Source organism: Thalassophryne amazonica, chromosome 4 (genome assembly GCF_902500255.1).
Source record: "Thalassophryne amazonica chromosome 4, fThaAma1.1, whole genome shotgun sequence".
Lineage (NCBI taxonomy): Eukaryota > Metazoa > Chordata > Actinopteri > Batrachoidiformes > Batrachoididae > Thalassophryne > Thalassophryne amazonica.
Window position 1 is genome coordinate 73,169,768 of NC_047106.1, and position 24,650 is coordinate 73,194,417.

The 24,650-nt window shown below is 43.3% G+C and overlaps 1 protein-coding gene across 2 annotated transcripts in view; it reads right to left on the bottom strand.

Moving 5' to 3' along the window:
• serpini1 (serpin peptidase inhibitor, clade I (neuroserpin), member 1) overlaps window positions 1-24,650 on the bottom strand; it is a 76,125-nt gene that overhangs the window by 15,690 nt on the left and 35,785 nt on the right. Inside the window, exons 1-3 of one of the 2 annotated variants that reach the window (XM_034168119.1) lie at window positions 16,330-16,652; window positions 4,179-4,409; window positions 3,833-4,027 (exon numbers count right to left, since the gene is read on the bottom strand). In XM_034168119.1, coding sequence (XP_034024010.1) covers window positions 3,833-4,027; window positions 4,179-4,409; window positions 16,330-16,597 — 694 coding nt within the window. In that variant the 5' untranslated portion in view covers window positions 16,598-16,652. Of the gene's footprint in view, window positions 1-3,832; window positions 4,028-4,178; window positions 4,410-16,329; window positions 16,653-24,650 lie in introns of those variants that run through there. The other variant, XM_034168120.1, reaches the window with a different exon arrangement.

The following is a 24,650-nucleotide window of genomic DNA, read 5'->3' on the forward strand; positions in this document are numbered from 1 at the left end:
CCTCATTTACGTATAACACATTCTGTAGGATTCATACTATAAGTACAGTGTATGTACAAACAAACAGCAAAAATGGCATATATACAGTTGTGCTCAAAAGTTTACATACCCTGGCAGAATTTTTGCTTTTTTGGCCATTTTTAAGAAAACATGAATGACAACACAAAACTTTTTTTCACTCATGGTTAGTGGTTGGGTGAAGCCATTTACTGTCAAACAACTGTGTTTCCTCTTTTTAAATCAAAATGACAAGAGAACTACCCAAAGGAACCTGATCAAAAGTTTACATACCCCTGTTCTTAATACTGTGTATTGCCCCTTTAACATCAATGACAGCTTGAAGTCTTTTGTGGTAGTTGTGGACGAGGCTCTCTGATGGTAAACCTGCCACTGAATATGTTTCGGACATTATTTACATTAGTTACAAAGAAATGCAAACAATATGGCACTTTATGGTAAATCTACATAGAGTAGACAGTTCTCAAAAACTGAGTGACTGTGCAAGAAGTAGAAGAGTGAGGAAAGCCACCAAGACACCCAGACAACCCAGAATAAGTTATAGGCTTACGTGGCTGTGATTGGAGAAATTATGCACAGCGCAAGCTTTGCAATTTTGTATCACCAGTTATCCATCTTCATGATGAAGTGGTATAGAGGAGGATTTTCTTAAAAAAGAAGACCTGAAAGTTTAGCTTCAAATTGCCAGAAGGTACATCTGAGATGCAAGCCTGGATTTGATCTGTTTTGGTGAAAGAAAATCCTCCTCTGCTCTACTCCACTATGAAGCTAAGAGTAGTGATGCAAAATGCAAAGCTTGCACTGTGCACAATTTCTCCAATCACAGCCACATAAGCCCATAACTTCTCCTGGGTTGTCTAGGTGTCTTTCCTCACTCTTCTCCTTCTTGCACATTCACTCAGTTTTTGTGAACTGCCTCCTCCATGCAGATTTACCATAAAGTGCCATACTGTTTGTATTTCTTTGTAATTAATGTAAATAAATCTCTTAAAAATGGCCAAAAAAGCAAAAATTCTGCCAGGGTATGTAAACTTTTGAGCACAACTATATATATACACACACACATATACATATATATATATATATACACACACATATATATATATATATATATATACACACACATATATATATATATATATACACACATATATATATATACACACACATATATATATATACACACACATATATATATATATATATATATACACACACATATATATATATATATATACACACATATATATATATATATATATACACACATATATATATATATATATATACACACACATATATATATATATATATACACACATATATATATATATATATACACACATATATATATATATATATATATATATATACACACACACACTTTTGGTTTTGCTCCCATTTTGTATGAGATGAACTCAAAGATCTAAAACTTTTTCCACATACACAATATCACCATTTCCCTCAAATATTGTTCACAAACCAGTCTAAATCTGTGATAGTGAGCACTTCTCCTTTGCTGAGATAATCCATCCCACCTCACAGGTGTGCCATATCAAGATGCTGATTAGACACCATAATTAGTGCACAGGTGTGCCTCAGACTGTCCACAATAAATGGCCACTCTGAAAGGTGCAGTTTTGTTTTATTGGGTGGGGGGGGGGGGAATACCAGTCAGTATCTGGTGTGACCACCATTTGCCTCATGCAGTGCAACACATCTCCTTCGCATAGAGTTGATCAGGTTGTCAATTGTGGCTTGTGGAATGTTGGTCCACTCCTCTTCAATGGCTGTGCGAAGTTGCTGGATATTGGATATTGGCAGGAACTGGTACACGCTGTCGCATACGCCGGTCCAGAGCATCCCAAACATGCTCAATGGGTTACATGTCCGGTGAGTATGCCGGCCATGCAAGAATTGTGTACAGATCCTTGCAACATGGGGCCATGCATTATCCTGCTGCAACATGAGGTGATGTTCTTGGATGTATGGCACAACAATGGGCCTCAGGATCTCATCACGGTATCTGTGCATTCAAAATGCCATCAATTAAATGCACCTGTGTTCTTCATCCATAACAGACGCCTGTCCATACCATAACCCCACTGCCACCATGGGCCACTCGATCCACAACATTGAGATCAGAAAACCGCTCACCCACACGACGCCACACACACTGTCTGCCATCTGCCCTGGACAGTGTGAACCGGGATTCATCCGTGAAGAGAACACCTCTCCAACGTGCCAAACGCCAGCGAATGTGAGCATTTGCCCACTCAAGTCGGTTACGACGACGAACTGGAGTCAGGTCGAGACCCCGATGAGGACGACGAGCATGCAGATGAGCTTCCCTGAGATGGTTTCTGACAGTTTGTGCAGAAATTCTTTGGTTATGCAAACCGATTGTTTCAGCAGCTGTCCGAGTGGCAGGTCTCAGACGATCTTGGAGGTGAACATGCTGGATGTGGAGGTCCTGGGCTGGTGTGGTTACACGTAGTCTGCGGTTGTGAGGCTGGTTGGATGTACTGCCAAATTCTCTGAAACGCCTTTGGAGACGACGTATGGTAGAGAAATGAACATTCAATACACGAGCAACAGCTCTGGTTGACATTCCTGCTGTCAGCATGCCAATTGCACGCTCCCTCAAATCTTGCGACATCTGTGGCATTGTGCTGTGTGATAAAATTGCACCTTTCAGAGTGGCCTTTTATTGTGGGCAGTCTAAGGCACACCTGTGCACTAATCATGGTGTCTAATCAGCATCTTGATATGGCACACCTGTGAGGTGGGATGGATTATCTCAGCAAAGGAGAAGTGCTCACTATGACAGATTTAGACTGGTTTGTGAACAATATTTGAGGGAAATGGTGATATTGTGTATGTGGAAAAAGTTTTAGATCTTTGAGTTCATCTCATAAAAAATGGGAGCAAAACCAAAAGTGTTGCGTTTATATTTTTGTTGAGTATATATATATATTTCTGTATATTTCATCCTCTATAACTTCACATTCAACCACAAATGGTAAATGCAAAACATCTATGAGTGTTATATGGTGTATGTTTGTTGGTTAAACCATTTTTATTTTTTTATTAGCTTTGCATAATAAATGCAAAATACATCTGTATTATGAAATTACATGAAATACAGTTAGTAATACAGTTACCATAACAGTACAGAAATAGCTAGCATACAGTTGATATACAGTAGCAGTGTTTTACCCTTTCAGAAATATTTTATTTTAAGATAAATGAATATACCATGATACATACCATGGCCATTTGTCCTTCAAATTATACTGTAAGATAAATGTGCCATAACAGTGATGGTCACACTGTCTAGGTGTGACACTGTCAACCCGATCTGGGTGCATTTTGGATGTCATTAGAGGTTTCACATTCGATCTTTTGAAAAAAATACAGATTAACACAACCTTTATGACATTTGTGAACCTCTAAAAAGTTTTGTTGGTTTTTGGTTCATAATGATGGAAATGCTGGCACATGAGGCTTGTCTATTCAAGGATTGAACTTTCCATCAGTTTCATTTCACTGCAGGAATTCCTGCATTGAAATTAACTCTGCACTGTTAGTGCTCTATGACAAACGGAGCACGAGAATTCTGTGCCAGTGAAGAGGAAGTTCTAACAGCACATCATACAGAGGAAGAGAAAAAGAAATCATACAGGGAATAACATCACAAATATGAATATTTTGGATTTCAGATTAACATTTGAAATATCCTCAAGAAATACAAACCAATTTTCAAGGGCATCAGAGAAGAAAGAAGAAACTGTCACACAGTATTCAGCCCTACCATAGTAGAAATCTCCTTGTTGGTACATCATAAGCGTCTGGACTTCAGAGCCATCATCTCTGCTGAAGGAGAAGGTTCTGGTGTTTTCGGGCCTGAACTGATTTTTCCAGGAGCCTCTGAAGTAGACTGCATTGACAAGGGTCAGGCGGGTCAAGCTGCTGAAGTCCTCAGCTGAAAGCAGCTCACGGATCTTACCTGGAATCAGTAAATTGTTCTGTGCACACTGTTAGAAGCCTAAGATCAGATGCCTTCAGATGCATTCATTCACTCATCTCTCCCTGGGAGACAAAACACCAGTCACTGTATGTGTGGGCTGTTTCTGTATATTTTCTTCTTTGTGACTCACTCTCTGTCTGATTCTCGACCCAGCTGTTGATCTGTTCAGCCACTGCTACTGACTCGCTGAAATCTACCGTCTCCACATCTGCCCGGAAGTACTTCCTCATCATACGCAGAAACTCTGGGTTAAAGGTTACACCTTCCTGCAGAAAGAGGCTGTTGGCAAATCGAATCACATAGTGCGCGTCATCATCTGGAAAAGCTTCTGTCAGGTTCTGTAGCAAGGAGAACTCAACACCTACAGAGAACAGGATGACACACAAAACGCGTGCACAATGAAGCGGCATTAAAAAAAACCCCAAACAAACAAAAATCTCAACACGTAGCCCCAGGAGGCATGGCTGTGCTCACAAACTGCATTTCACTGGAAACTATACTTTGTTTTTTCTCTTATTCACAATAAAAAAGCAAAATTCTGTTTTATACGAATAGAATTCAAACTAGAATAGAAGTTATTAAAACAAGAATTCAGTGTTTATTCCATGTCATATTCAGCTTATTCTGAACCAATATTGCAACAACAAAAAGTAATATTAAATAAATAAAACTGGTGAGAAGTAAAAAAAAAAAAAAAAATATATATATATATATATATATATATATATATATATATATATATAAATTCTGGCCCTCAAAGACTTGTTAGTCCGCCTCTAAAAAGTTCACCTCCATTCCACTTATTATTCTTAATTAGAAGCACCTATTTGAGGTTGTTAGGTGCATAAAGACACCTGTCCAACCCACACAATCAGTAAGACTCCAACTACTAACATGGCTAAAACCAAAGAGCTGTCCAAAGACACCAGAGACAAAATTGTTGACCTCCACAAGGCTGGAAAGGGCTATGGGGCAATTGCCAAGCAGCTTGGTGAAAAAAGATCAACTGTTGGAGCAATTATTAGAAAATGGAAGAAGCTAAACATGATTGTCAATCTCCCTTGGACTGGGGCTCCATGCAAGATCCCACCTCGTGGCTTATCAATGATCCTAAGAAAGGTGAGGAATCAGCCCAGAACTGCACGGGAGGAGCTGGTCAATGACCTGAAGAGAGCTGGCACCACTGTTTCCAAGGTTACTGTGGGTAATACACTAAGACGTCATGGATTAAAATCATGCACGGCACAGAAGGTTCCCCTGCTTAAATCAGCACACGTCCAGGCCCATCTTAAGTTTGCCCATGACCATTTGGATGATCCAGAGGAGTCATGGGAGAAAGTTATGTGGTCAAATGAGTCCAAAATACAACTTTTTGGTCTTAATTCCACTCGCTGTGTTTGGAGGAAGAAGAATGCTGAGTACCATCCCAAAAACACCGTCCCTACTGTAAAGCATGGGGGTGGAAGCATCATGCTTTGGGGGTGTTTTTCTGCACATGGGACAGGACGACTGCACTGTATTAAGGAGAGGCTGACCGGGGCCATGTATTGCGAGATTGTGGGGAACAACCTCCTTCCCTCAGTTAGAGCATTGAAGATGGGTCGTGGATGGGTCTTCCAACATGACAATGACCCGAAGCACACAGCCAGGATAACCAAGGAGTGGCTCCGTAAGAAGCATATCAAGGTTCTGGAGTGGCCGAGCCAGTGTCCAGACCTAAACCCAATAGAAAATCTTTGGAGGGAGCTCAAACTCCGTGTTTCTCAGCGACAGCCCAGTAACCTGGCTGATCTAGAGAAGATCTGTGTAGAGGAGTGGACCAAAATCCCTGCTGCAGTGTGTGCAAACCTGGTGAAAAACTACAGGAAACATTTGACCTCTAATTGCAAACAAAGGCTACTGTACCAAATATTAACATTGATTTTCACAGGTGTTTGTAGCAGTAACATACAAATAAATTATTAAAAAAAAAAAAAATCATACATTGTGATTTCCGGATTGTTTTTTTTTTTTTTTAGATTATGTCTCTCACAGTAGACATGTACCTAAGATGAAAATTTCAGACCCGTCCAAGATTTCTAAGTGGGAGGACTTGCAAAATCGCAGGGTGTTCAAATACTTATTTTCCTCACTGTATATAACTTCAGTTCTGTTATATGGCAGCAGAGGTCGCATTAAACAGTTTTGACAGAGGTTCTTTTGACATATGTATTACTATGTGTATTCCCACTTTGGGGATGGATGTTTCAAGTTAAGCAATAAAGTTACTTTTTTCAGAAATGATGTCGTGTTCTATTTTTGATCATATAAAAAAATAAATTTTGAGCCGTTTCCATGTGAAATCATGAATAATTCCTTATATGCTGATAGCATTCCACACCAAGAACTATGGTCACATGTATCTCTGACAATACAAACAAAGGACACTACAATCACAACCTAAAAACTGATAATATAATCACGTACAAGACAGCTATTACAATAGCATGCAGTGTCCATACATAGCCGATTTCAGAATTTAACGTTTAGTTCAATGCGCTGTCATTTTGCAACAGTTACTTCAAAAATATTTTCAGGCATTGAGCACTGGATACCATAGATTGTTTTAGAAATATTTTCATCTTCATCTGAGGAACTTCATTTTTCACCTCTTGTGCACCACAGTTGGTCAACTTGATTGTGATTCAGCCGAAAATAAAAACCAAATAAATAAAACAAAATAAATAAAACTGATTTCTCAGCCAATCAACCCATGCAACCGAAAGGGTGTAGGTACAACCCCTGGCAAAAATTATGGAATCACCGGCCTCGGAGGATGTTCATTCAGTTGTTTAATTTTGTAGAAAAAAAGAAGATCACAGACATGACACAAAACTAAAGTAATTTCAAATGGCAACTTTCTGGCTTTAAGAAACACTATACGAAATCAGGAAAAAAAATTGTGGCAGTCAGTAATGGTTAGTTTTTTAGACCAAGCACAGGGAAAAAATATGGAATCACTCAATTCTGAGGAAAAAATTATGGAATCATGAAAAACAAAAGAACGCTCCAACACATCACTAGTATTTTGTTGCACCACCTCTGGCTTTTATAACAACTTGCAGTCTCTGAGGCATGGACTTAATGAGTGACAAACAGGACTCTTCATCAATCTGGCTCCAACTTTCTCTGATTGCTGTTGCCAGATCAGCTTTGCAGGTTGGAGCCTTGTCATGGACCATTTTCTTCAACTTCCACCAAAGATTTTCAATTGGATTAAGATCTGGACTATTTGCAGGCCATGACATTGACCCTATGTGTCTTTTTGCAAGGAATGTTTTCACAGTTTTGATGATTTCATCATCCCCAAAACATCCTTTCAATTGATGGGATAAGAAAAGTGTCCAAAATATCAACGTAAACTTGTGCATTTATTAATGATGTAATGACAGCCATCTCCCCAGTGCCTTTACCTGACATGCAGCCTCATATCATCAATGACTGTGGAAATTTACATGTTCTCTTCAGGCAGTCACCTTTATAAATCTCATTGGAACGCCACCAAACAAAAGTTCCAGCATCATCACCTTGCCCAATGCAGATTCGAGATTCATCGCTAAATATGACTTTCATCCAGTCATCCACAGTCCATGATTGCTTTTCCTTAGCCCATTGTAACCTTGTTTTTTTCTGTTTAGGTGTTAATGATGGCTTTCATTTAGCTTTTCTGTATGTAAATCCCATTTCCTTTAGGCGGTTTCTTACAGTTCGGTCACAGACGTTGACTCCAGTTTCCTCCCATTCGTTCCTCATTTGTTTTGTTGTGCATTTTCGATTTTTGAGACATATTGCTTTAAGTTTTCTGTCTTGACGCTTTGATGTCTTCCTTGGTCTACCAGTATGTTTGCCTTTAACAACCTTCCCATGTTGTTTGTATTTGGTCCAGAGTTTAGACACAGCTGACTGTGAACAACCAACATCTTTTGCAACATTGCGTGATGATTTACCCTCTTTTAAGAGTTTGATAATCCTCTCCTTTGTTTCAATTGACATCTCTTGTGTTGGAGCCATGATTCATGTCAGTCCACTTGGTGCAACAGCTCTCCAAGGTGTGATCACTCCTTTTTAGATGCAGACTAACGAGCAGATCTGATTTGATGCAGGTGTTAGTTTTGGGGATGAAAATGATTTGATTATGATTCCATAATTTATTCCTCAGAATTGAGTGAGTCCATATTTTTTTCCCTCTGCTTGGTCTAAAAAAGTAACCGTTACTGACAATTTTTTTCCCTGATTTCTTATAGTGTTTCTTAAAGCCAGAAAGTTGCCATTTGAAATGACTTTAGTTTTGTGTCATGTCTGTGATCTGCTTTTTTTCTACAAAATTAAACAACTGAATGAGCATCCTCCGAGGCCGGTGATTCTATAATTATTGCCAGGGGTTGTAGAAGCAAAGCTTATATACACCTACCCCTTTTACATCAGCAACTTATACTTATCGCAAAACCACAAAACAAACAAAGTGAGCAGAACAGCAAAACACAGACACCGCAAAAATAATCAGTAAACTCAAATTCCTCATCATAGGCACACATCGCATAATCCATCCATCCATCCATATATACTCAACAAAAATATAAATGCAACACTTTTGGTTTTGCTCCCATTTTGTATGAGATGAACTCAAAGATCTAAAACTTTTTCCACATACACAATATCACCATTTCCCTCAAATATTGTTCACAAACCAGTCTAAATCTGTGATAGTGAGCACTTCTCCTTTGCTGAGATAATCCATCCCACCTCACAGGTGTGCCATACCAAGATGCTGATTAGACACCATGATTAGTGCACAGGTGTGCCTTAGACTGCCCACAATAAAAGGCCACTCTGAAAGGTGCAGTTTTATCACACAGCACAATGCCACAGATGTCGCAAGATTTGAGAGAGTGTGCAATTGGCATGCTGACAGCAGGAATGTCAACCAGAGCTGTTGCTCGTGTATTGAATGTTCATGTCTCTACCATAAGCCATCTCCAAAGGAGTTTCAGAGAATTTGGAGGTACATCCAACCAGCCTCACAACCGCAGACCACGTGTAACCACACCAGCCCAGGACCTCCACATCCAGCATGTTCACCTCCAAGATCGTCTGAGACCAGCCACTCGGACAGCTGCTGGAACAATCGGTATGCATAACCAAAGAATTTCTGCACAAACTGTCAGAAACCATCTCAGGGAAGCTCATCTGCATGCTCGTCATCCTCATCAGGGTCTCAACCTGACTCCAGTTCGTCGTCATAACCGACTTGAGTGGGCAAATGCTCACATTCGCTGGCGTTTGGCACGTTGGAGAGGTGTTCTCTTCACAGATGATGCGAAGGAGATGTGTTGCACTGCATGACACAAATGGTGGTCACACCAGATACTGACTGGTATCCCCCCCCAATAAAACAAAACTGCACCTTTCAGACTGGCCTTTTATTGTGGGCAGTCTAAGGCACAGCTGTGCACTAATCATGGTGTCTAATCAGCATCTTGGTATGGCACACCTGTGAGGTGGGATGGATTATCTCAACAAAGGAGAAGTGCTCACTATCACAGATTTAGACTGGTTTGTGAACAATATTTGAGGGAAATGGTGATATTGTGTATGTGGAAAAAGTTTTAGATCTTTGAGTTCATCTCATACAAAATGGGAGCAAAACCAAAAGTGTTGCATTTATATTTTTGTTGAGTGTATATATATATATATATATATATATATATATATATATACACACACACACACAAAAATCAATAACATAATTGTCCATACCTTAACTAACAGCTATATAGTCCTTCAACATGAATTGTATTTTCAGAGAATTCAGATAATTTTCACATATTCAGAAAACATCAGCTCCTCTTACTGGCGTTTAAAGTGATTGACATTTGGACATCGCTTGAGTTCCTTCATCAGATTATTCCATATTTTTGGGCCACAAGTAGAAACGCAGAAACCTTTCCTGGTCGTCTGAGCGCCAGCAATTTTAAAATGATACAAGCCTCTTAAATTATATTTTCCCTCTCTATCCTTGAAAAATTCTTGAATTCTGAGGGGCAACTGCTTATTTTTCACTTTATACATTAATTGCACAGTCTTAAATGTAATCATATTGTGAAGTTTTAATATTTTAGATTTAGTAAACAATGAATTGGTGTGATCTCGATAACCAACATTGTGAATTGTTCTTAATGCTCTTTTTTGGAGAATGAAGAATGATTGCAGTGTAGTTTTATAATTATTACCCCAAACTTCAGCACAGTAAGCCAAGCAGGGAGCAACCAACCAATGAACAATAGAGTATGAAGTGCTTTGCAATCAAGAACATGTCTTACCTTATTTAGTACTGTAATACTTTGTGACACTTTCCTTTGAATATGTTGAATATGAGCTTTCCAATTAATTCTTTCATCAATAATAACACCTAAGAACTTATTTTCTTTGACACGCTCTATGATTACCCCTTGTATATTTAACTGAATTTGTATGTCTTTATTGTAATTCCCAAATAACATTATTTTAGTTTTAGACAAATTTAGTGATAATTTAATAATATCAAACCATCTCTTTAACTTTATCATTCCAGCATGTAAATGGGACAATAATTTCTGCAAATTTTCTCCTCAACAAAACAGGGTTGTATCATCTGCAAATAAAACTGCCTTAAACAGATCCAAAACTTTACATAAATCAATTTTGGTCCCAAAACAGAACCCTGAGGAAGTCCACAAACAATGTCCACATACGAATAGCAGCAATCCCCGAGTTTAACAAACTGTTACCGGTTTTGTAAGTAATTTTTAATCCAGTTCAAAGCCACTCCTCTGATCCCGTACAGTTCCATCTTTTGAAATAATATATTGTGATCAATGATAAATGATTACTGATAAATGTTTTGTAATAAAGTCACTCCCTCAACCATTTCTGTCACAAATATTGTTTTGTTGCGATAGTGACAATATATGCAAATATTACGTTTGCATGTGAAAAAAAATAACTTGCAAAAAATAAGACACTAGTACTGAGGCATTGAGCATTTGCCATATATTTGATCCTCAACTGCAGTTATTATTGAAGTGAGACTGTAACTGAAACCATCCACCCATTTTCTTCCACTTCATCCGAGGTCGGGTCGTGGGGGCAGCAGCTCAAGCAAAGCCGCCCAGACCTCCCGATCCACACACACCTCCCCCAGCTCCTCCGGGGGAACCCAGAGGAGTTCCCAAGCCAGCGGCAAGACGTAGTACCTCCAGCGTCTCCTCGGTCTTCCCTGGGGCCTCCTCCTGATGGGACGTGCTCGGAACACCTCTCCAGCGAGGCGTCCAGGGAGCATCCAAAAAAGATGCCCGAGCCACCTCAGCTGTCTCCTTTCAATGTGGAGGAGCAGCGGCTCAACTCTGAGCTCCTCCTAAGTGACCGAGCTCCTCACCCTATCTCTAAGGGAGCGCCCAGCCACCCTGCAGAGGAAACATCTTGGCCGCTTGTACTCATGATTTTGTTCTTTCGGTCATGAGCTAAATCTCATGACCATAGGTGAGGGTCGGAAAGTAGATCGATCGGTAAATCGAGAGCTTTGCTCCCCTGCTCAGCTCTCTCTTCACCATGACAGTCCGATACAGCAATCGCATCACTGCAGACGCTGCACCAATCCGTCTGTCGATCTCATGCTCCATCCGTCGCTCTCTCGTGAACAAATCCCCAAGATACTAAAACTCCTCCACTTGAGGCAAGGACACTCCACCAACCTGAAGAGGGCAAAGCACCTTTTTCCGGTCGAGAACCATGGCCTCGGATTTGGAGGTGCTGATTTTCATCCCAGACGCTTCACACTCAGCTGCAAACGGATCCAGTGCACGCTGAAGTTTCTGATTTGAGACGAGATTCTGTGGTTCCCAAACCGGACCCCCTCTACACCCTGACTGCGCCTAGAAATTCTGTCCATAAAGGTAATGAACAGAACCGGTGACAAAGGGCAGCCCTGGCGGAGGCCAACGTGCACTGGAAACAGGCTTGACTTACTACCGGCAATGCGGACCAAGTTCCTGCTGCGGTTATACAGGGACCGGATAGCCCTTAACAAAGGATCTCGGACCCCATACTCCCAGAGCACCCCCCATGGGGCGCCTCGAGGGACACAGTCGAACGCCTTCTCCAGATCCACAAAACACATGTGGACTGGTTGGGTGAACTCCCATGAACCCTTGAGCACCCGTCGGAGGGTGTAACGTTGTTCCAGTGTGCCATTACCAGGACGAAAACCACACTGCTCCTCCTGAATCCGAGGTTCGACTATCGGTCGAATTCTCCTCTCCACTACTCTAGAATAGACCTTACTGGGGAGGCTGAGGAGTGTGATCCCCTGTAGTTGGAACACACCCTCCGGTCCCCCTTCTTAAAGAGAGGAACCACCACCCCAGTCTGCCAATCCAGAGGCACTGTCCGCGACCACCATGCGATGTTGCAGAGACGTGTCAACCAAGACAGTCCCACAACATCCAGAAGACTTAAGGTACTCATTTCATCCACCCCAGGAGCCTTGCCAATGAGGAGCTTTCTGACCACCTCGGTGACTTCGGCCTGGGTAATGGATGAGTCCGCCTCCGAGTCCCCCGTTTCTGCTTCCTCTTTGGAAGACGTGACGATGGGATTTAGGAGATCCTCGAAGTATTCCTTCCACCGCCCGCAACATCCGCTGTCAGGGTCAACAGCTCCCCACCTCAGGCCTTAGCCCACGGGGCACAGCCGGGCCCAGCCCGAAAGAGTGACGTGGGCCCGCCCTCCTGTTTGTTCAACACCTGCAGAGGGGGCCATGGGGGTCGGGTGCAGAGAGGACTGGATGGCGGTCGAGGGCCGGTGGCCCGGTCCGCGCTCACAGATCTGGCTGTCGGGACATGGAATGTCACCTCGCTGGGGGGGAAAGAGCCTGAGCTTGTGAGAGAGGTTGAGAGGTACTGACTAGAGATAGTTGGGTTCACCTCCACGCACAGCTTGGGCTCTGGTACCCGACTCCTGGAGAGGGGCTGGGCGCTCCACTTTTCTGGCGTTGCCCAAGGGGAGAGGCGGCGGGCTGGGGTAGCACTGCTTATTGCTCCCCAGCTCAGTCACCATGTGTTGGAGTTCACCCCGTTGAACGAGAGGGTTGTGTCCCTAAGCCTTCGGGTCAGGGACAGGTCTCTCACTGTTGTCTCGGCCTACGGGCCGAGCGGCAGTGCAGAGTACCCGACCTTCTTGGAGTCCCTGAGAGGGGTACTACATAGTGCTCCGACTGGGGACTCCATTGTCCTCCTGGGGGACTTCAACACCCACGGGGGTGATCGGGAAGCACGGCCTCCCCTATCTGAACCTGAGTGGTGTTCAGTTGTTGGACTTCTGTGCTAGCCACAGTTTGTCCATCACGAACACCATGTTCGAGCATAAGGGTGTCCATAAGTGCACGTGAGACCACGACACCCTGAGCCGGAGGTCGATGATCGACTTTGTAGTCATATCATCTGACCTTCGGCCATGTGTCTCAAACACTTGGGTGAAGAGGGGCTGAGCTGTCAACCGATCACCACCTGGTGATGAGTTGGATCTACTGGGAGGAGATGAAGCCGGTCAGACCTGGGAGGCCCAAACATATCATGAGGGTCTTCTGGGAACGACTGGCAGAACCCTCTGTCAGCGAGGTCTTTAACTCCCACCTCCAGGAGAGCTTCTCCCAGATCCCGGGGGAGGTTGGCGACATGGAGTCCGAGTGGACTATGTTCTCCACCTCCATTGTTGATGTGGCCGCTCGTAGCTGTGGTCGCAGGGTCTCTGGTGCTTGTTGCGGTGGCAATTTCCGAACCCGGTGGTAGACGCCTCAAGTAAGGGATGCTGTCAAGTTGAAGAAGGAGTCCTACTTGTCTTTGTTGGCAGGTGGGACTCCAGAGGCAGCTGACAGGTACCGGCAGGCCAAGCGTGCTGCAGCCTGTGCGGTTGCAGAGGCAGAAACTTGGGTCTGAGAGGAGTTCGGCCATTGAAGAGGACTATCGGTCGGCCTCGAAGAAATTCTGGCAAACCGTCCGACGCCTCTGGAGGCGGAAGCAGCTCCCCACCAACACTGTCTACAGTGCGGGTGGAGAGCTATTGATCCTGACTGTAACTGAACCACCAAAGTAAAAAAAAAAAAAAAAAATTATTATTAGCAGTTACTGGCTGTTTGATATTTTAACATTTCCTGGTCTTTTTGATTGAAATTAATCAAATCAAATCTCACCGATTTTTTTTTTTATGCAAAATGTAGCCGCCTAAGTATTTTGTGTAACGGCTAACGTCAAAAGATTAGTCAACTAAGTGAGTTTAGTTGACTGGCTAAATAAGATTAGGCCGCTTTATGAAAGTGGGCCTAGGTCTTGCGTATCAACTCTAAATGTAGAGACACTGCCTTGGTCAGGGTCAGAGAAAGGAGCAGACCTTAATGTGTATTTTTAATAAGTGAATTGAAACCAGCGTCCCCAGCAACTCAAATACAGGGAGAACATGCAAACTCCACACAGAAAGGTAATGGGCATGGTTGGAATCAAGCTTGAGACCTTTTTGCTGTGAGGGCTAACCAATGAACCACCAGGGTGCCCACACACAGCACAGAATTAGTGGTGTTACTGTCTTGTAATTCTGTTGTTCTTAATTATATTTCTGTTTGTTTCTACTGTTAGAATCTCAGAAAGCACAGCATCTTTCAACTGCTCATCAATGTCCATTGGTGATTCCTTGCAGTGACACCTTGATGAAAAAACACACCATAACAAAAAGTATTGATCTGATTTAATTTCTAAGTATCTTGTACTTTGCAGAAGCTCAGTTCAACAGTGCAGGATGTGGTGAAAACATGTTAGGGTGCCCTGATAAACACATTTTGGCTCCTCACTCTCATGCACTTTGTTGTGACAATCCCACCCGCTGTGATCCCAGCTGGATACCGCGCTTTGTTCTGCTGGATGCTGCGCTTTGTGCCCTGGACGCTGCGTACATTAAATAATTACTGTAGCAGATTAATCATTTTCTCTCAGAGTTTGACTGTTCAAAACACCTCTAATCGCTTCCAGAATCACAGAGGACCATTTCAGCTGGAGCTTTTTCCTCTCTCTCTTTCCTGCACCTCATGAGATGGAGAGCGCTTGGTAAAACAGTTGAATGTTCATTTCCTCTTATGAGCAGCTGTAAAATTATGTTTATGATAGATTTAACATCTCGTTATAATCGTTAGATGAGCTGCACTGTGATGCGGTGTGCTGATGCAATCACACTCAGTGTTTAATTGTTTAAAAGTACATGTAATTAATGCTTGACAGAGATTTCAAAATTTCTTTGCACACTTACACAAAGCCGTGCACAGTTTACAACGGTTTGCGACGAGTTTACTCTCCTGCACGGCAGAGTGCATGCAAGTGCATGGATCAAAGTCGTGCAAGTGTCAGGGCACCTTTACATGTACAGTAGGTCTGTTTCAAGCAATATGCATTGATGTGGTTGAGAATAAAGACTGAGAACCTCCTACTGTACCTGTGTTTCACCAAAAAATCTTTACATTTGTACACCAAGACATTGTTCCAAAACACTGAATGTTCAACAACTGAGGAGCTCTCAGCAAAGCACATAACAACAACCTTTATTCCAACCCCTCAAACTGTCGACTGATAACCTACCCACAGCCACCTGACTTAAACTCATGTCCACTGGATCTGCACCATCTTCCAATCTGCCAGAGATTTTAAAATGTAAAAGTCTATGTATGATTGTTATTTAAATAAGATAAATGCACATGACAAAGTGTACTACACTATGGTCCATCCTCACCCTCTATCTGCTGCAGCTTAAACGTGGGCCCATCTTTGAGCTTGTCTAGCCGCTGGGGTCCTCAACACTGAGGCACCTGCATGTGAGATCATGTCCACACAAATGTCCCACAGGGCCAAATTGTCATAGCTGATGTTCCCTTTCATGAAAAACTGACAAAAATGTAAAAAAGCTGTATTTTGCAACTCTGATAATGAAAATACGTCCTGGATCCAAAATCCACATGACAGTTTACTGTCTTCTTTCTTGACACCACACCTCTACTGAGGTTCAAAACAGCTGGTCAATAATTTCATCCTGGTGAAAAATAGATGACAAACCAACCAACAGAATTGGGCCAAATAAATGCTCTGGTGGTTGTGCAATAGAGTTTGCTAAAAAGGCAGCATGTAACTTAGCACTGACATCTAACCTGTGTGTAAGAATGGGTTTCTAACCTGGTAGCATGTGGCTGAATCCCACAGCTTGTCGAATCTGCTCCAGTGAAGCTCCCCGGGCTCCCAGCTCCACCATTCCCAGTGCCACAGCCACACTGAGTGGGGAAAAGATGATGTTATCCTGCTCCCCTGCCACCTGCAGCTGGTGGTACAGTCTCACAGAGAACTCTGATGTAGTGTCCTCTGGAATGTCCGCCACCCTGCAACCGTAGCTCGGCAACAGGAACGAAAGAAGAAGGAAGGGGGACAAAACTTCCAGGATCAACATTGCAGCACAGACCCCAGACAGCTGAGGGGTTGGAGGAATGAAAACAGAGAAACACAGGAGGAATAAGAAAAATAAAGGAAAGATTGAGGTGTTGGGAAGAAGAAAAGTGATGGTAACAAGAAATAAGTGGACCAGACAAAGAGGAGTGGAGAAGATAAAGTGAACGTAATGTTCGGAGGGACAGTCAGGGGAAGAGAGAGGGAGAGAGAGATTCCAGGATGGATACAGAAGAGGATAAAGCGCGATAAAGGTCCAGAGATTATTGCATAAGAGAACAAGCATGAAGGGCAAGAGGATTATGGAAAGGAGAGAAAAGAAGACAAAAACAACAGAGGACCAGACAAAGAAAGAAAACATGTCAGTTATTCTGCAAATAAATAAAATGAATAAAGTGAAAATCAAATCCAAAAGGACAAGCCTGTTTAAAAAAGTAAGACTGTGAAAAGTGCAGTGAAGAATCCATTGATGCTCGCTCATCATTCCAGTATTGTGCATTTAAAAATATTTGGTATTTGATGGGAATTGCCAAAAATGTTTCAGGAATTCAAGCTTGAGTCTGAGACGACAATAAGTCACATGAAGGAACAAATGGCACATGTGCGGAGGACATAAATAACGACAGACAGAATGAGATGGAGAAAATATGACAGAGGAAAATAAAGAAAATGTGCAGTGAGTGAAACCGTACCGCTGACTGCAGTAAGTACTGCTGTTCAGGGTGCATCTGCTAAATGAGCTCATACATATTTCATTCATTCTCATCATCTTGAGTTAAATCAGCTACTTGCTTCAAAATCTGCTCCACTCACTGCAAGTTTCTGACTCCGACTGTGCAGAATGACCGATTAGGAGGAGGCTTTCACCTCCTTTCCTCCCTCCATCTCTCCACGCCATCACACTGCATTCCTCACATACATGTATGTTATATGGCTTCATCAATCCACACTAAACAGTCATCTACCTTCTTACCGCTCTCCGACTACACCATTTTAAATTAATTATTTCAAACACAAACACCCCCGACCGCCCCCACACACACACAAACAATTATCTCGCCGGTGCTGCTGTTGCCAGGCAACATTGTTTTGGATGCCCAAATAAAGAGTGGTGCGTGCACAGAGAGGCTATGCTGGTGTGTTTTTACAGTGTACACAGTAGGTTTTGCTAACAATCCAATGTTGTCTGGAATTTACTGGTCACTACTGTATATGTGTGGCAATACGTGTCAGCAACTATAATGTAAACAAGGCAGCTGGAAGGTTGGAAAAGTCCCTTCTAAAATAATGTCATTTAGCATGAGGGACATTGGTGAAAACCTTTTAAGAAATATACCTGCAGCTAATAGCCACACTGATAAATATATTTAACCAGCAGTCAGGTACAGTCAGGCCTCTTGGCAGATTTTATTTATTTATTTTTTTTACACTTTACTTTGGTGTACTGCTGATGCAACAAATAAAAATTCACTTGTTAAGATGAATTAAAATATTGAAAGTATTGAAACTAGTTGAGAAGTCATTTTTAGTTATATTTTAACTCCACTGTGTGTGTAATGGAGGCTACTTTTTATCAAAATTGGAGAAACTATAACTTTTGACCCTGTACAAACTGAAATTGACCTTTGTCACCATTCTTGCTGGTTTTACCCCATAACATTCATAGACAGCACAAACTGTACCTTTTTGTTATATTTGTCATCAAGACAAATGTGGTATAGTTTTCAACATGACTGGAGTACCTTTTAATTTTGACCCCTGTGAAATTCTTCAATTGACCCCTACCTGGCTGCCTATTGAAAATTCAAGTGGCCAATCAGTTTTGGAGTAATGTCTAAGGAGTATTTATGCAGAATTTGGTTTGATGCAGAAATTTATGCAGATATTGTTTGTTTGGTGCTTGTTTCACCATTTGAAAGATTCCTCTGTAAATATTCTTTTCTGTTATCTGCTACACTATCAATAGCTTAGCTATTTCAAGAGGGTTGCATCCCTCTGAAAAGCATTTTTACCATTTTTGACTTTTCAGTGTCTATTAAGTCTTGCTTTTGGTCTATTTTTCCTGGGGTAAAGAAGCTACCTTATAATTATGCACACCTTGATACAGAGTGTGAATCTCATCATGCCACACCCCCACTGTCCTTTGCAGGTGGGGCCACATATAGACACACTCACATCTACAGTCATTTTAAAGTGCACATCTCTCTCTCTCACACACACACACACACACACACACACATCTTTGGATGTGGAAACCGGAGCACCTGGAGAAAACCCATGCAAACTCCACACAGAAAGGCCATAGGCGGGAACTGAACCCATGACCTCCTCGCTGTGAGGCAACAGTGCTAACTACTAAGCCACCGTGCTGCCCCCATCTCACTCCAGTCAACACCAATTTTTAAAAACATTCTATACCAGATTCTAAAGTCTTCAACTTGTGCAAACACTGCTATAGCTGAAAAATAAAATAAACCACAGGGTTTTTGAAAAATGCAAGATAGATTCACAATCATTTTGATCCAGAATTGTTATATAACCTTGGCCATTGATTTTTAGCGACCTGAAGGTCACACAGCCCACTTCATGCATACTTCATGACTTATGTCAGTACCATAGTCAAACTGGGTTGCTTTTTGTCTCCAAATGTAATATGGCTTTAATTTGGCTTTCAAGCCAAATTGTTGTAAACGTATTTACGTCTCTGCCTCCTTTGTTATCTGCAGTGTAAATAAGATTGAATAAACACAAAGCAGTAATAAATTCATAAATATACTAGGTCTGTTAGAAAAGTATCCAACCTTTTTATTTTTTTCAAAAACCTGATGGATTTGAATCACGTGTGCTTGCATGAGCCAACCTTGAACCTTCGTGCGCATGCGTGATTTTTTTCGCGACTGTCGGTTGCGTCATTTGCTTGTAAGCAGCCTTTGTGTGAGGATGGGTGTAGTCTCTCGTCGTTTTTTTCTTTGCAAGGAAATGGCGGAACGACTGGAGCAGCGCGACTGCATCAAATTTTGCCATATACTGGGCAACAGCCAGGTGGAAACCATTCGGATTATTCAGACGGCTTTCAGTGATGATCTATGGGCATCACACAAATTAAGGAGCAGTACAACCAGTTTAAAGACGGCCGCACAACTGTGGAGAGCGAGCCACGCTCCGGTCAGCCATCAACATGCTGAAATGACCAGATCATTCCAAAGTGAACGCTGTGGTGATGCGGGACCGTTGTGTGACTATCTGAGAAATTGCGGAAGAGGTGGACATCAGCACTTTTTCGGCACATTCCACTGTGAGAGAAGATTTGGCCATGAAAAGAGTTGCAGCGAAATTCATCAGCACGAAGATGATGGCGCAGCAAAAGCGCCTCCATGTTGAAGCCTCACAGGACATGTTGTGACATGATCACCTCGTCCACAATTTCTCAGATAGCCACACAACTGAAAAGCCACCGAAAGCCGTCTGAATCTTCCGAATGGTGGAAGAGCTGAACATGTCACATGTCCTGTGAGGCTTCAACACGGTGGCACTTTTGCTGCGCCATCAGCTTCGTGCTGATGAATTTCACTGCAACTCTTTTCACGGCCAAATCTGTCACAGTGGAATGTGCCGAAAAAGTGCTGATGTTCATCTCTTCCACAATTTCTCGGATAATCACACGACGGTCCCACATCATCACAGTGTTCACTTTGGAAATGATCCGGTCATTTCAGCATGTTGATGGCCGCCCGGAGCGTGGCTCGCTCTCCACCGTTGTGCGGCCGTCTTTAAACCGGTTGTACCGCTCCTTAATCTGTGTGATGCTCATAGGATCGTCACCAAAAGCCATCTGAATAATCCGAATGGTTTCCACCTGGCTATTGCCCAGTTTCTGGCAAAATTTGATGCAGTTGCGCTGCTCCAGTCGTTCCACCATTTCCTTGCAAAGAAAAAACGATGAGAGACTCCACCCATCCTCACACAAAGGCTGCTTACAAGTAAATGATGCAACCGACATGCAGGCAGTTCAGGATAGTGGTTGTTTGATGTTGACCCTGAGGATGACAACATCACTGGGCAGCACCCTGAATGACCAAGCAACCCTCTTTATGGACAGCACTGCTTGCTCCAGATGGAGAGGGACCTAGAAAAGGTGGTCTAACCAAAGCTCATCTCCATCACCCCCAGTTGGCTGGCCGTGGTCAACGGGCATCTTCCCAAGCGGTAGCAGAACATCAAAGAAGGAAAGGTATTCACCCAGCTGTAGGGGTGTAAAAGGACTAACTCTTGCATGTTGGAACATCAGAACCATGTTGGATACAGCAGACAGTAATCGTCCAGAGCGTCGCTCTGCCTTAGTTGCACACGAGCTGGCAAGACTGAATGTCGACATTGCCGCTCTCAGTGAAGTCTGCTTTGCAGAGGAAGGCAGTCTGAAAGAACATGGCGCTGGATACACCCTCTACTGGTCAGGCAAACCTGCATCAGAGAGACGCCTCTCTGGTGTCGGCTTCATGATAAGAGACTCCCTTGCCTCCAAACTTCAGACTAGGTAGGTCATTCTGACCGCATCATCTCCATGCGCCTCCCACTGCGAGCAAAGAAGCATGCCACTTTCTTCAGCGTGTACGCGCCAACTCTTTAAGCAGACCCTGCAGACAAGGAAAAGTTTTACGCAGATCTGCGCAACCTTGTACAGAGCACTCCTGTAGATGACAAGGTCTTCATCGTTGGTGAATTCAACGCCAGAGTGGGCCAAGATTCAGAAGCCTGGAAGGGAATCCTTGGTAAGCATGGCGTTGGAAACTGCAACGACAACGGGTGCTTACTGTTAGAGTTTTGCGCAGAGCAGGAACTTACCATCACAAACACAATCTTCCAGCAGGGAAAAAAAAAACAGTCTGAAGACTACCTGGATGCATCCTCGGTCCAAACATTGACATCTCATTGACTATGTTCTAGTGCGTCAACAAGACCACAGAGATGTCTTGCTGACTAGAGTGATACCCAGTGCAGAGTGTAACACCAACGACCGCCTTGTTAGCTGCAAGATCAGTCTCCATTTCAAACCCCAAGTGTAGAGAATAGGTGCTTCCCAAAGAAAACTCAAGATCACTGGTTTACAGTCAGTGGAAGTGAAAGCATACTTCCAGGCAAACCTACGGTCTAGGCTTGAAGATCCCAACTGTCCCACTGATCTTTCCCCTGAACAGTTCTGGGAGCAGCTGAAAATCTCAATTCGGCAGTCCTCAGAAGAAGTCCTGGGGTTTGCTACTAAGAAGAACAGAGACTGGTTTGATGAGAACAACCAGGAAATACGGGAACTGCTAGTGAAGAAGGGAGCTACACACCAGGCCCACCTAGCTCAACCGTCCTGTCCTGTGAAGAAAGCTGCCTTCCGCCTGTTATGCAGCAGTCTCCAGCGCAAGCTTCGAGAGATGCAGAATGAGTGGTGGAAAGACCTCACAGTAAAAACTCAGTTTTGCGCTGACACCAGGGACTACAGAGGGTTCTACGAAGCCCTAAAGGCAGTGTATGACCCTTCGCACCACGTACAGAGTCCATTGCGGAGTGCAGACGGTCCGTCGCTTCTCACAGACAAGGCATCAATCTTGAGTCGATCGTCGCAACACTTTCAGATGCCCTTTAGCACTGAACGCACGGTACAAGACTCAGCAATTCTTCGCATCCCCCAACAACCAGTTAAGACAGAAATGGATGAAGTTCTAACCCTTGTTGAGATCATAAAGGCCATAGACCAGCTGAAGAGTGGCAAGGCTGCTGGGATGGATGGAATTCCACCAGAAATTTGGAAGCATGGGGGTCCAACGGTACATGCCAAACTGCACGAACTGCTCAATTGCTGCTGGGAGCAGGGCAAATTATCACAAGATCTCCGTGATGCAGTCATTATAACCTTGTACTAAAACAAAGGAGGGAAGTCAGACTGTTCAAACCACCGCGGGATTCCGTTACTCTCCAATGCAGGCAAGATTCTAGCCAGGGTGCTATTGAACAGACTGATACTGCACATCGCGGGCAAACACCTCCCAGAGAGCCAATGCGGCTTCAGAGCCAACAGGAGTACAACCGGCACGGTCTTTGTCCTACGATAGCTCCAGGAGAAGTGTCCCGAGCAGAACAAGGGCCTCTATGTAACGTTCGTGGACCTGACAAAAGCTTTTGACACCTTGAGCAGAAAGGGTCTCTGGCAAATTTTAGAACGACTCCGCTGCCCCCCAAAGGTCCTCAACATCATAATCCAGCTGCATGAGTATCAGCGTGGCCAAGTTGGACACAGTAGTGACCTCTCAGAGCCGTTCCCCATCTCCAACGAGGTAAAGCAAGGATGCGTTCTGGCTCCAACACTTTTCTCCATCTTCTTTAGCATGATGCTTCAGCAAGCACTAGATGACATCAACGACGAAGACGACATCTACATCCGGTTTCACACTGACGGCAGCTTGTTCAATTTGAGGCGATTGCAGGTTCATACCAAGACAATGGAGCAACTGATCCAAGAGCTACTTTTCGCAGATGACGCTGCCCTTCTTGCCCATACAGAGGCTGCACTGCAGTGCATTACCTCCTGCTTTGCAGATGCTGCGCAACTCTTCAGCCTGGAAATCAGCCTGAAGAAGACAGAAGTCCTGTACCAGCCAGCACCTCAGGAAGAGTATCGCCCTCCTCATATCATCATCGGCCAGTCACAGCTGAAGTCAGTCCACCAGTTCAGCTACCTAGGGTGTACCATCTCTTCAGATGCCAAGCTCGACAAGGAAGTTGACAACAGACTGGCAAAAGGAAACAGTCCGTTCAACAGGCTCTACAAGTGTGGAAAAACAAACATCTGAAGACAGGTACAAAGATCAGCGTGTATAGCGCAGTCATACTCGCCACACTCCTGTACGGTTCAAAATCATGGGTCATTTACCGTCATCACATAAGAATACTTAAGTGTTTCCATCAGTGCTGTCTACGCTCTATCCTAATCATCCACTGGAGCGACTTTGTCACAAACATCAAAGTCCTTGAACAAGTGGGAGCTTCCAGTATTGAGGCAATGCTCATGAAGACACAGCTTTGCTGGACGGGGCATGTCTCTCAAATGGAAAACCACCACCTAAGATTGTCCTCTACGGGGAGCTCTCCACCAGGCACCGTGACAGAGGAGCACCAAAGAAAAGATTCAAAGACTCCCTCAAGAAATAACTGTCAGCATGCCACATCAGTCAGCAACAGTGGTCAGCCCTTGCTGCAGACCGAGAAGCTTGGCGTCATATAGTCAACCAGTCAGTGTCCTCCTTTGAGACCAATCGCAAAGCCGCCCTTGAGGAAAAGCGAAATAGAAGGAAAAATTGACGTAACAGCATCAACCCCAGATTGGACTTTCCCCTGCAGTCGCTGTGGTCGAGTCTATCTGTCGAGGATTGGCCTCGTCAGCCACCAGCGAGCCTGCACCAGACGTGGACAACACCCCTAAGAGATCTTCGCTCGCGAAATCAAGCCAAGAAGAGAATTTATAAACAACAGAAAAGGGACTTACATTTTGCTGTTCCACTGCTGCTTAACAGTCCAACACAAACTTTAAATTGGAGTCCAAAATTGCGACGTAGTCCGTGATGCTGTGCACTGACTCCGTGTACTTCCAAAAACTTTGTAAATGTTCCAAGAAGCTGCTCTATTAATAAGTTAATCAAAAACAATATTTATGTTTTAACAGCGTCTGCAGGAGGCTTTGCGTGTCTGTGTACAGTGGGGCCACAAAGTATTTAGTCAGTCCCTGATTGTGCAAGTTCTCCTACTTAGAAAGATGAGAGAGGTCTGTAATTTTCATCATAGGTACACTTTAATTGTGAGAGACAAAATGAGAAAAAAAAAAATCCATGAAATCACATTGTAGGATTTTTAAAGAATTTATTTGTAAATTACAGTGGAAAATAAGTATTTGGTCACCCACATACAAGCAAGATTTCTGGCTCTCACAGACCTGAAAATTCTTCTTTAAGAGGCTCTTCTGTCCTCCACTTGTTACCTGTTATCTGTATAAAAGACATCCGTCCACAGCCTCAAAC